The sequence below is a fragment of the Thunnus thynnus genome, chromosome 15 (genome assembly GCF_963924715.1).
Source record: "Thunnus thynnus chromosome 15, fThuThy2.1, whole genome shotgun sequence".
NCBI lineage: Eukaryota > Metazoa > Chordata > Actinopteri > Scombriformes > Scombridae > Thunnus > Thunnus thynnus.
In genome coordinates this window covers 20,072,775-20,085,965 of record NC_089531.1, presented here as the reverse complement: position 1 = coordinate 20,085,965, position 13,191 = coordinate 20,072,775, and the positions used below count along the sequence as shown (strand labels likewise).

At 38.8% G+C, this 13,191-nt stretch overlaps 2 protein-coding genes and 1 long non-coding RNA gene across 3 annotated transcripts in view; 2 read left to right on the top strand and 1 right to left on the bottom strand.

The window, feature by feature from the left end:
* The first annotated feature begins 226 nt into the window (after positions 1-226).
* On the top strand, positions 227-2,834 carry fam221a (family with sequence similarity 221 member A). Its single transcript, XM_067611247.1, has 6 exons — positions 227-427; positions 677-850; positions 944-1,134; positions 1,235-1,305; positions 1,410-1,542; positions 2,613-2,834. Exons 1-6 carry the CDS (start codon positions 363-365, stop codon positions 2,720-2,722), a joined length of 744 nt encoding a protein of 247 aa, XP_067467348.1. The 5' UTR covers positions 227-362; the 3' UTR covers positions 2,723-2,834.
* A 5,291-nt stretch (positions 2,835-8,125) lies between these two features.
* The window catches only part of LOC137197810 (uncharacterized), a 10,662-nt gene continuing 5,596 nt past the window's right edge, over positions 8,126-13,191 (bottom strand). Inside the window, exons 3-4 of the long non-coding RNA XR_010931508.1 lie at positions 8,766-8,936; positions 8,126-8,600 (exon numbers count right to left, since the gene is read on the bottom strand). This is a non-coding gene — a long non-coding RNA (uncharacterized lncRNA). The remainder of the gene's footprint in view (positions 8,601-8,765; positions 8,937-13,191) is intronic.
* The window catches only part of npy (neuropeptide Y), a 3,204-nt gene continuing 2,526 nt past the window's right edge, over positions 12,514-13,191 (top strand). The window contains exon 1 of the mRNA XM_067611245.1: positions 12,514-13,055. The gene's annotated coding sequence lies outside the window, so the exon portion shown is untranslated. The remainder of the gene's footprint in view (positions 13,056-13,191) is intronic.

Below are 13,191 nucleotides of genomic sequence, written 5' to 3'. Positions count from 1 at the left end.
GGCAAATTTTGAAAACCCAACAGATAGCGTTGATTTGTTTTAATCAAAACAAAAGAACAGTTCATATACATAAATATTAACTAGGTAATAAAAAAATGTGGAATGGTGTGTTTTAGCTACATAACCTAGCTGCTAAGGTTAAGTCTACTGTGTGTGTGTGTGTGTGTGTGTGTGCGCGCGCGCACGTGCGTATTAGTTGCACTTCACTTTGCAGCCGTTAGAGGGCCCAACGACAATTTCCATGGCAACGACAAAGCTGGTGGTAAACAGTCGTTGTTTTCTGTGTTTCAGCTGTACAGTCTATATGTTTCAGGCAAGACGGTTTGAAACAGCAGCTCGAGTTTGGGTGTTTTTTTTCAACAATGGAGACAATATCTCTCGACAAATCAGCCTTAAAAGCAGTGGATGAGTACTGGGAGTATAGAAGGTTTGTCTGAATGTTACAGCAGACTATTCCTCTATAACGTTACCGACTTTTATTGTCTTTAGGGTTTTTGTACACTTAGGAGCAAGCCAGTATCAGCATGTGACAACTACAGAGGAACTGATGTAACCTAACAGCTAAATACAATACAAATGCAGACTGTTTGAATTTAAATTTGTAATTAACCCTTTTTTTATATAGGCGTTTAGCCAAGAATCTTTATTGTATTTAATGGTGGTTTGTCTCCTTCAGAATCGTGGGTGATGATGATGGAGGCAAACTGTTCACTCCAGAGCAATATGAGGAGTATAAGAGGAAGGTGCTCCCTCAACGTGTAAAAAACAGGCTGTATGTAAGCTTTGGGGTACCAGGAGGTGTTGAATGTAAACTCATTGGCCCTGAGACACAATGCTTCTGTACACATAGGTAATACATTACACTATATCACATGATATTAGATGTCCTTCACCTCTACATTCAATCACACACATAAATATGTGCAAACTTTGTATCTTTAAGATATAAGCAACACAAGACAGACTTTGAAGTTGTTCCCTCTGAGCGACCCTTGGCTCTACCGTGCCAGGTCAGGGGATGTCATTGTTCTGCCTACCAGTATGTTCCCAAGATCGGGCCAACACCTGTCCGCTGCAGGTGTAAACACTTACCCCACGATCACAGTGAAACTACTGGACATTTGTGCAAGAAGTGTGAGTCTGAAATCCTTTCTTTATTAGTTCACCATACAGAGTCATAAAGACACTACATCCAAGAAGATTTTCACACTGAAAGTTTTCTGGGCTTTTTCAGGTACCTGTACTGGGTTCCAGAGCTCCTACATCTGTGGCTGTGGCCAGCCCAGCTCTGCCCACCTGACCCTGGCAAGTAGAGTCAACACGGGTCAGCCTTGTGTTGAAAAACACTGAAGGGGTATCGGACATCGCCATGAAATCACTATAACGTTGTTTTTCTATTTTCTTGGCAGGTTGAGACAAAGCTTGAGAGGGAGGCACAGGGTCGGCCGGTAGGCAGGGATGTCCCTTATGCTGCCATGGGGGGACTGACAGGGTTCAGCTCCTTGTTGGATGGTTACCTCGCTTTGGAAGCCAGTGGATCAGGTGAGTGAGCAGCATGCACCGTCATTGAAGACTATATGTGATGACTCACTCTCTGATTTACAATGAATAGCTACATGACAGAGCTGTCTTAAAATGTGTGTATGCATGTGTGGTATATGAGAGGTGCTCTGCTCTATGCTTGGTATGCTGAGTGTGGAATATTCCATGTACATGCAGTCACATAGAGCAGCATCAGCCCCAAAATACCCAAAAACCAAATACCAGTCAAGCCATTTTTCCACCCATTTTCATTTATTCATTGAGCCAATTTTTGGTGATCAGGCCTTCAAAAACTGAGAGTAATGTAGGTGTACGCATGCATTTTAATAAAAGCAAAGAGAATTCCCTTTAGAGGCATGTGGGGGCAGCAAAGAGCAGCATCAGCGTTTAATACACACGATCAGGGACCACATATCCCTTAAATTTCACCACCACATAAGATGACATGAAGACCACATGTAAGATGACATGATTGCACAGAGGTCCTCAACTGAAATACATTACAAAGCATTACGAAGCTTACAGGTAAGGGGAATATTCAGTCATAATGCTTCAGTGTAATTGACGTGTTTGGAAACACTGAAATGCAAATGCAAGAAAGCCAGTAAAAACTGCTAATTATATCAGTGTCTGAGAAGTCATTTTCACCTTTCCTGAAAACCACAGGGGTTTATTCAGTTATTGAATGTGTTTAGACATTTATGGTCACAAAATTCAGCTTTGACTTTGCACACACAGTAACACTAAATTTGAAAAAACAGTATACTGTGAGGTACAAGATCGGGTTGTATGTAGCCATTGTATCTTCTATTTTAAAGTTATCACCCAGTATAGTTTTATCCTTAATTAGGGGGAAAGTGATTAATTTTTGAGTTGATCTACTGTTTGATAAATGAATTTTACATTAATTAGTGACTGCAAATAAATTAATTCTATAAAATGTAAAACTTTATTTATGATTTAATACAATCAGTGCTCCAGATCCTGATATAATTAGTGCACACAAAATGGTTTTTAAATAATTACCACATCTTCACATCTTTCTGTAATCTCTGTTGTATCTTTTTCAGATCAAGACAGAGAAGATGGCTGCCAGCAGAGATGCTCAGCATTAAAGATCAACCAAGCGTCTACTAAAGCATCTAGCTCTGTTCACTGCAAGATGACCAACAAACAGTGAAATGTAACATTACACTCAGAGTCCACCTGTCACTTCTGTCCATTAGATATTGGACAATTAAGGTTGATCAGAGCAAATAAATCCTTCAGTTCTGCTGATCTCTTACCTTTAATTTTGTCCAAAGCTTAAGTTTTTGATAATTGCAGTTTTTTTTATGAATGATGTGTCTGTCTTTGTCGTGACGCTGTGGTATAATTTGCCAGCAACTGTAGTGATTCAATTCAAAAGCTAGTTTGAAAGAGACTGTTTTTATTTGAATACTCCAGTATAGTTTGAGGCTTCTTAGCAATACCTCAAATTTCCCTCTTGTTCCATTAGTTGGTCAGTTTACACATCTGAGGTTTGTATGATTGATGTTCTCTTACAAAGAGAAAGCCACCCACTCAACATGTCACCAAAATAACAGCAGACCCATGACGCTACGTGCTCAGTGATGAGCGCCGTTTTTAATTTGCAGATAGATGTACTGTCTCCGATTGATTAATCCCATTCCTCACGGCAGATCAGTGGTGATGAGACCTGATTTAATCCACGCAGTAAATGGAGAATGAAGCAGGTCATGTTTTCTCCATTGGCAGCCCGCTTTCCAACGTTTATAACTGAGAAATAAAATTAACGGGGATCCAAATGAGGATTCACTCCCACTCAAATGTTCCCACTCTATGGATGGCAAGTCACAGAGGATCAGCCTCCACGCTGGTGTTGGCCAGTGCACCTCAAGTCACCTGTATTGTGAGGCCAGCCATCTCCTAAGGGAGTTGCATTTGTGTTTGTGTGAGTGTGTGTGTGTGTGTGTGTGAGAGAGAGAGAGTTGAACAGGTGGTCTTGACGGAAAGGAAGTAGGGCTATGCCTGAAGGATGGAATGGATGCACCTGGGTCTCTGCAGCCGAGTGCTGAAGAGGAAGCAAGTGGAAGGGATCTCATCTGAAAGCTGACACTTCATATTCGGCGTGTATCTACGATGACCATCGTATCAGGTTTCAACAAGATAAAGTATGCACACACACATGGACAGCCTCATACACACTTTAAACCAATGCTGCTTCCCCTTCACTACTGAGGAGAGCTTTGTTGACTGCTACAATTAAGCGTCCTTAAAAAAAACAAAAAAAAAAAAAAACACTTGACCTGTTTCCACTGATTACTCCTGGACATTTTTTTCTCAAAGGGGTAGGCAGTAGGTGGAGTGGGACGGGGGTGAGAGAGGAAGGGCGAAAACCCAATTAATTTAAGAGGTAAAGGCCTGACACATTAGTCTTGCACAATTACAATTTAGGGTAATTGCCTCTCCATAGCAACCCCGTATAGGAGGCAACAGGTAATTTACTTAGGCCATTGGTTGATGGAAATGACTACTACACTTCCCTTATCCCCATGGAAACCACACCCAGCTTGACTGACAGATCCAACACTACAAATCAGGAGGTGAGCACAAAAGATTAAATTGGCAATTACTGTGCAAGGAAACACTTAATTACCCCAGTGACAGTTACAGTAAGCACACACTGACGTGAGATGAAGAACACACTCCCCTAATTTCCCCACAGACAGACAGAGAGGTAGCAAAAACTCAGGGCCATGGAGAGACACAACAGACTGACAGATCACTTGAAATCATTCTTAATCAGATACTAAAAATTGCACCTTAAAATAGAATTTACAAAATGTGAAATAAACAGGCCATGAGTCTCTTAAGAAAACGTCTTTTAGCTGCTTTATTGACAGTGGAGGACGTTTACTGAAAAAACTGTGTTTCCCAACTACAGAGAAATACATATGTGAAAGCTAACACAAATTGCAAACTCCAGTTCCCTTCAGGTCTATGGAGTTTTATTGCATCTATTAGTTAATTGTTTTGTCTTACCAGTTTGCAACCTCACTGTTTTGGTTCACTCTCACTGCTCTCATCAGCATTGTTTTCAGCCACAGTGGGCAGCTATTTTCAGCAAAAAAAAAAAAAAAAATCAAATCAAAACCCACTGTTCTCTACCTGCCCTCTACCAGGTTGCAGACAGATTAATTTAGCAGCTAGTGGGTGAACACTGTGGAGCATTTAGCAGCTAAAGAGACAGATATTTTTCTCAGAAGTTGGTGGAGACCAAAAACAGAGCTAAAAGAGATTGAATATTGGATTTACAACCAACAAGTGGACACAAAGAGGACTACAAATGAAGGTAAATGTTGCTCTGTATCTACTGGATGGCCATGGCCATATATAATAATAATATGGATAATAATAATATTAGCCATATTAACATAATCAGATGTAATGAAGGACATGCAGATAAAAATACAAAATTGATTTATCCCATTGCGATACAATATTATTTCCAAATGTGAATATACAATTGTTTTAAAAATAAGTTTAAATATATTATTGTTTATATATCATAGTATCACTATGTATGGATCTTAACTGAATGACTTATGTTCTACAGTCAAACAGTTTCAGTTTTTCACTTTGTTTCAGTTTTTCCATCAAAAATTGATCTAGACTGTTTCAAACATCCTCAACACAGATTTTCACTGTTGTTTCAGACCATTCTCCTTCCTCCAAGCATCTTTCTTTGATGATCAGAAATGTTAGCCCACTTTCTTTTTAGTGCAGATCTGGCTCTAACAAAATACAGCTTGTTCCGTTTCTAAGAAGAACAAAAAACCCATCACAGTCTCCTGAAAATGAAGCAAAATCCTACGTATGTCTTTGACACATTGAACATGTGCGTGTTGCCTCTCTTTTGTGGTAGAAACAGTGGGAAATTGACAGTGCTGCAACTTCATAGACACTATGCTTCGAACCCCTCCTGTGTCGGCAGACTCGGGGAGGAGGATGGAGAGCGAGTTGTGAGAAATGGATTTAGCTTTTTCACAAAGCAGTGTGATAACGAAGAGAAAGGAATGTCGTAGAGCTGAGTTCAATCAATAGTAATGTTTGAGTAGCAAAAGTGTGTTTAAGCACATGCAGTCACACACGCCTACACACATATACAAACATTAATGTAGTGTATATGCACATAAGCACATATTGACCCACTGCATACTGTGAATATGATAGAAAGAAATTAGTGTTAATATTTTTTTAATGTTTGCGTGTGGCAGCTTTATTATAATTAACAATAGCGCACTTGTGAAGGGTTTATAAGTTGTTATATAGTAAAAAGTCATTAAAAAGGGATCATAGGGGTTCCATGTTACAGTAAGTCATAAAGTCTGCTGGTACATTTTTAATTATAATTTAAAAGCGACCCAAAATACAAAACAACCCACAGAGGATACACCTATCAGATGGATCCTTCAATCACCTGTAAAGACTGGACTTGGTCTGTAGTTGACATTTTGTGGTCTTACAGTCACCTGGGTTTTGTGGTATTTCACAGACCCTATATTTACGAAAGCTGTGTCCCCTTTATGGAAATTATTATTAAGTGGCCATCAGTCAGAATCCAGGAAAAATTTTAAAATTACATGAGTAAAAAATACTTAAACATTGAGTTGAAGGATTTCCTTCATGCATCTTGTATCTATTTCTATTCTAGACCTAAATAAATATTGTCTTTTGAATACTTAAAGGAGTAGTTTGACACTTAGGGGAATAAGCCTATGTATTTTCATGCTGAGAGTATGAGGAGAAGATTGATACCACATTTGCCCATTAAATATGATACTACAGCCAGCAGCTAGTTAGCATAGCTTAGCATAAAGACTGGAAACAGGGGAAAAGAGCTTGCTTGGCTCTGTCCAAAAGTAACAAAATCTGCCTACAAGCACGTCTAGAGCCCCCTTAAATAAACAAACAAGATATAAAGTGTTAATTAGTGAGATTTAGAGTACTGCTAGTATGTAGATTTGGTTACCTTTGGGCAGAGTGAGGCTGTTTCCAGTCTTTATGCTAAGATAATTAAGATAACCAGCTGCTGGCTGTAGCCTTACATTTAACAGATATATATGAGTGTGGTATCAATCTTCTTATTTAATTCTTGGCAAGAAAGCGAATAAGCATTTTTCTAAAAATGTCAAACTACTCCTTTATAAGACTTTAAAGGATAGGTTCACAATTTTTCAAGTCCGTCTTAAAACAACAGTCAGGTGCACATGTGGGCACTGAAACAGTTTTTCATTGCTGTAATCATTCTTCCTGTTATTACTGTCCATTAAGAGATCCCTTTTTAATATTGTCTCCAATGTACGTGACAGGAGACAAAATCAACAGTTTATCTGAAGCTTATAGAAGGCTTCAACAGACTTAGAGTCAGACAAATAAAGTGGGTATCTTCCAAAGCTAGTCTTTTTAGTGTCCCTCCTTTGTGTTTCCTCAGACAGTGATTCCTTGTTGAGCTGCAGTGGAGGGACTGTAACAAAAAGAGGGATTTTATTTTTCTAAAAAAGACTCAAGACTCAGCCTTTTGATCTGGTATTAATTTCAAGGATCTCGAACAAAATACACTTGCTGATCAGTAAAGCATTGATGAAGTATGTTTGAAACACCACTTATAGCCTAAACCAGATTATTGCTCTTCCTAATAACAGTATTGCACAAAATGTACCTGCATTTTTCAAATGCTGCTTCAGTGAGAAGGAGAGTGTGCTCCTATGGTAAGTGTGCCCTTGTGTGTAACATGCACCCTTCCACCAGCGCTTAGAATAATAACACATTAAACCTAGAATTGCCTTTAATTTGCAGAATAAGTATTTGAACACACTCAATGGCTGATTGACAGCCATGTGGAAAATTTTGTTCTTTCATGAATGGAGCACACTCTTAAGAATTGACGCTTTCAACTGCTTTCTAATGCATTAGATGGACTGCTTAATTCTTACATTTCACCTCCATTATCAGGCTCCCCGTCAGTGAGGCCTGCATCTAGCATGGTGTTGGTAATATATTTAACCTGGCTGTGCCAGTGGTTATCACATTTACTCTTTAGACCTACAGTGTGCTAAGTGGCTGGAAAAGTGCAGACACATTAAAGTGTCAAACCACAACAATGATGTAATTTGGACATATGATTACCTGCTTAATTTGTAGATGCTAATGATGTGAGTTATGAAAGCTTGTTAAAGGATTAAGGCTTTTAATAGGTGCTTCATTTTTTGTCTTAGTTTTGCATATTGCTATTTAAATCAGATCTGGCACATTCAGACATCATATTCACCATAACCTCTAAGGGTAGTCAGCAATTTAATACTAATATAGTAGTTTATAATCCATAAAACACATAGTGATCAATTATTATTTACTAGGACTACTCATCAGTTTAAAATATTTTTAACTCGTGATATTCATTCCAAAAAAAGTTAGAAAGGAATAGGTCTTCCTATAAGAAATGACACTAAAATAAAAATAAAAATGATCCTTCAGGAAAAAAAAACAAATGAATACAGAGCACATGTAATAATGATACTGATTTTTCAAAAGCCTTTATATGTTTTGTTAGCATCTAAATCCATAATTATCCATTAATCCAGTAATAGTAATATATATCAGACATAAGAGTGACACTTGTGACTTTTCCTGTTTCACATCCAGAGTACGGTGGTCTCATATCAGAAGGTCACAACAGTTATTAAACTAAAGTTTAGTGCCAGTTTGACATGGTCACAACTTTCATCAGGTTTCCTAATATCAAGGTTCAGGACTCTGTGACCTGCACATCACACCTGAGCTGAACACAACATGTCACATCTTGGTGACTTGACCCTCTGTCCATCTGTCAATCAAAACACCTCATATGATGTTTCTCTTGATGTGACGTTTGCACTGCTTTCACCCTGGCAGGTGCAGATGTGGCCGAGGCACATTTACGCACACACACACACACACACACACACACACACACACACACGTACTCACGCAGATCACAGCGGACAGCAGGAACACTGAGAAAAGAGAGAAAAACAGGTGAATTAAAACACAGAGTAGATAGAGTGAGTCTTAAAGCAGTGGGAGCTTAATTAGAACAATAGATGAACAAATGAGAGAGTGACAAAGAACATTAATTTCTTCTACTACCCACATTGAGTAGTTGTCAGTATTGTACTTACTTTGAACTGAAAGTGGATAAAAGCTTGTGTTCTCCAAGATGTTATATGTCTCAGTAATTGCATGCAAAGGCTGTCAATTAATGTCAAATGCAAAACAAAGACAAACACTTAGGGGACATGCTTCATTGAAGTGGTGATCAGCTCAGACATGTGGATAGCGTTAGTCCAATTCTGTGAAAACAACCAGATTATTGTTGAGGCATCCGTGCAACATACAATAAAATACATTTATATTTGATTTAACACAGATGCAACACAGCTCAGCACAAAAAAAGTACAATTTGGTAATTCTCAATGGTTTGGTTGATGTAATCAAAGACAAATGTCCCATAAACCTCCAATTTTGAACCTGATATCAGGACTTCTTGACTCAAATCACCTTCAGTTTGAAGCTTGAGCCCATGTAGGGGGCTGCCGATGCTCTAAGTAATTAGTAGTGCTAGCTTACCAGAAGTAACAGAATGTCACCGTAGCACAATAGCAAAGTCAAAAGCAGCAATTTAGATGTCAGACTTGTGTGTTAGAAAGAGGTGTAATAGCCAAGAAAGCACCAAAGCTGTACAAGATTTAGCCTGTTTTCATTTGTCTCCTCAGTCCGTTTGCTTGCAAGTTGCCTGATAGAGAAGATACAGACAGCCTGTTTGTTAGTGTTTCCTTTACAGTTTCTTACACACTGTAAATTCGAAATGTGCGATTCACAGCAGCAGAAAATTACAGGCCTTTTCATCTTAACAAATCATGGGAGAGAACTTATTGTCCAAAGCAGGAGGCTGATGAGAGGAGGAGAAAACAAATTTGCATTTAAACAGCTTGTTCTGTAAAGGATTCGCTCTCCACAGAAATGATTTCTGATGAGGACAAACCAAGCTCCGAGAAACTCTTTTGTAATACATTTACCTAGAGGTGCTGTACATGTAGCGTTCTGGAGCAACAATAAATTATTGTCACATTAATTGTGGCTGTTTTGATTGGTCTAATTAGCACAAACAACCGAGACTGTATTGGAGATGATTGTTAGTATTGATATTATTGGTGCCGATGTTGATTAAAATTAATGACCATGTTTCCCCCTGAACCCTACTGGCCCTGTCATACTGCCATTTGTCTCTCTTTGAGCTGGAAGAATGGCGCCCTCTTCCTCTTTTGTGCTGCACAGAAGATTTCCTCCAAAATCTGACCTGGTTGTCAGAACCGTGTTAATTATAGAACATGTAAATATTTAATGAACAGAATACTGGCTGAGACTGATTCTACCGCAAGCGTGGAGTAATCCACTGTACTGTCTATGCAATGAGAGATTAAGTGAGAATAAAGCTGCACAGAGGATGTCTTAAGGAAACATTTTTCACATGCATGCTCATAAATTGATGTTGTTGATTACATTTTATGACTGTTTGTTGTTTTCTCATATTTAACTGACTGACCTGGATAAGTCTGCTGTTATTCTATATTGTTCTTACTGTCAACAAATCCCATGAAAAGACCAAAATCAATAACTACTGAAAATGTAAATATTTAAAAACAGGTCACAAATGTATAGTTAATTTTTGACTAAATAATTTCCTAAAATTGCAGGGCACATTACTCCTTGGCAAACGTTTGCTTAATCAGGAGTAAATTGTGGATTTGTTGGGGACTATTTTCAGCTGTGGATTAATACTCACATGGTAGTGAGTATTTAAAACAGCAGGAAGGTGTATGTGGGATTGACTCCTACTCAAAGGATAAGGCTGGTGATTGTCCATATTTTCCTTATTGTCAACAAATCTCATGTGCAGAACCAAACCAACAATGAACTCATGATCTAACAAGGATTATGTGTGTATCCAAACCCTCATATATCGTATTCCTCTGTGCCGTAGAGCCTCGCATGAATGAACCACACCGCTGCACTGGGTGACATGTTCCTTGGCCACGAAGATTACAGTCACTTTAGTTTGTTTAGAAACAGCTCCAAAGACTAATAACAGTGCTCATTTCTCAGTCTCCAGAGAGTAGTCCTTTGCAAGGCAGGCACTGAGCATGTGCAAGAACACAGCTGCATTTTCAGAGCTTCTCTTGTTTGTTGTGTTACACATCACAACCTACCTATTTTGCAGCCTACTACACTTGTAAATAAGTTTCAACTACAGTATGTGTCCCATCACTCTCTGACTGTCTAAAGGCTGTTTGACTCATGCTGGCAAAGGTGCATGCTGCTTAAAAAGCTCAAATTCATCCCCAAAGATGTGGATTTGTCTATACAATCCACTGTGAGACAAGCAGATTGTACTTCGGTTGGGATTCATCCAATATATTGTCAACATTTTGTTCCACCTCATACCAAAAGCACTTCCTGGAGTTGAGACTTAAGGCCTGTGTAAACTGAAGTCACTGTCACTTTGGTGGAACCTTTTTGAGTTAATGGTGCATTATTGTGTAGACAGCATTTGATAAAGGATAGACTGTGAACATGCAGGTATGCACATGGTCTGTAACGACATGCATGTGATGCTCACCCGCTACCAAGGAGCCAAGAAAACATTCCCGAAACACTACACCTGTGCAATTCTGTACTATTTACACCAGGCGTGTTGTTTATGCATAACTGTGGCCCTTATCATCAACATGGAAACATTTTTGTTTTCAGGTAATTTCCACTCTTCAGTATTTTAGTGTTTAGCTGTTATGAGTGTAACCCCATATGTTCTTCTATTTTAGCCAGTCCACTTCAATGTTTGATGAGTTGTGTATTTAGAGAATGCACAATTTATCAAATCCAGTTGCAAGTCACTTTGCTCACTCTTATGTTTAGGCAAATACTAACTGACCTCTCAACTTTGTCCGTGTGCTTTAAACATCTGCTTCATTCACATGTCAGACACTTGTGCAAGCTGGTTGCTTAAAAAAGGTGTTATACCTATTGAAGTGAGTCTGCCTGAGTGTGTTTGCCTGAAGAGGACTAGAGGTTCTAATTCCTGCCTGTGATTCGGTCATGACTTTGCGCTCCACGTTCTCTCACTTGTGTCTCATTCCTCGTCTCCCTCTTAGCATCCTGTGTTATACAAAAAGCCCTTAACGCATCCTCCGCGCAACTTAAAAAGCAGCACTGCTGAAGAATACTGATTTTGATAGATTATATGGCAGGGAACTGGTATACAAAAAGATTATGAATGGGAGGTAAATGAAGCACTTGGTGATAGAGATTCATTTGAAGTGCTATTTGGGTTTTCTTATTAAGTGTGTATCTTGGAGATTGGGCTCTTCTTTGGCTGACGTGTCTCGATATTCAAATTAAGGCCTTTTGTTCACGTTGAGTATCCCAGTCTCTCTTTCCATCTGATGGAATGAACTGCAAAATGAAATTAGTGGACTGATTCAGTCAAACAGCGTGTCAAAAAAAAAAAAAGCAAAGCGTTCGTGTACATGCGAGTCTGTTTGAAATCTTTTTATTCCAGATCACCCGAGGCGTCGTCATAGGAGCTTCTTCCTTCTATAAGATTCATTGGAAGTTCACCCACAATGTTACATTAACACCATTCTTTTGTAACTTCAAATGGGATTATTGATCTCGTTGTGCTGAAGAATCACTACTTGATTGGGAAATAATTCACCCCCTTCTTCTTCTATAGAGAAGCATCATAAACACCAAAACATCACACTCAGTTTGTTTGACAGAGTGTGTTTGAATGCAAGCTTGTGTGTGTGTGTGTGTGTGTGTGTGTGTGTGTGTGTGTGTGTGTGTGTACTGCCTGGTTATATCCACACACCTGTATTTGAGACAGAATATAATGTGTGTTACTTTAACAACATAGTGACTCAAATCAGGATCATTTCTAAAGGGAATATTGTGTCAAATGCTCAACAGTGACTTTACAGTGAACTTATACTTTCCATAATGTACAGTAATCCTTGCAATGTGATCTTTAGTTGTGTTAATTGGTTTAGTATCCCTCTAAAATGTAATTGCAGCGATTCGGATTGATTACATTCTTTTAAAACGACGCCATCCGTGTCCTCTTGGTCTCATTGGAAACAAGGCATATTAACTCACTCTATTTTTAGTTTGTATTGCCATTTTACGTCTTTTAAATTAATGTAAACAGATTTGTTTTTAAAAAACACACTAATGACAGCATCACCAGTGACGTTCACATGAAGAGAGGCAGTGACTTGCGCTAAAACGGAGCGCAGCTCTGACGCGTTTTCTGGCGCACACAGATATAAGACCCGCCGCGCACCAAAAGCCCAGAAGAGCAGAAGAGACGCCACAGGACAGCGCACAAATCTCCCTCGAACCATCTGGGAATTGTAAGTATCTTGATACTTCATTTACAAAAGCATGACTCGAAATTAGTTATTTAAAGTCTCTCAGCGTGACTTTTGACTTTTCTTTCTGCTGCAGTTGCAATAGTAGTAATTATTGGAGCTTTATCACTAATATGTT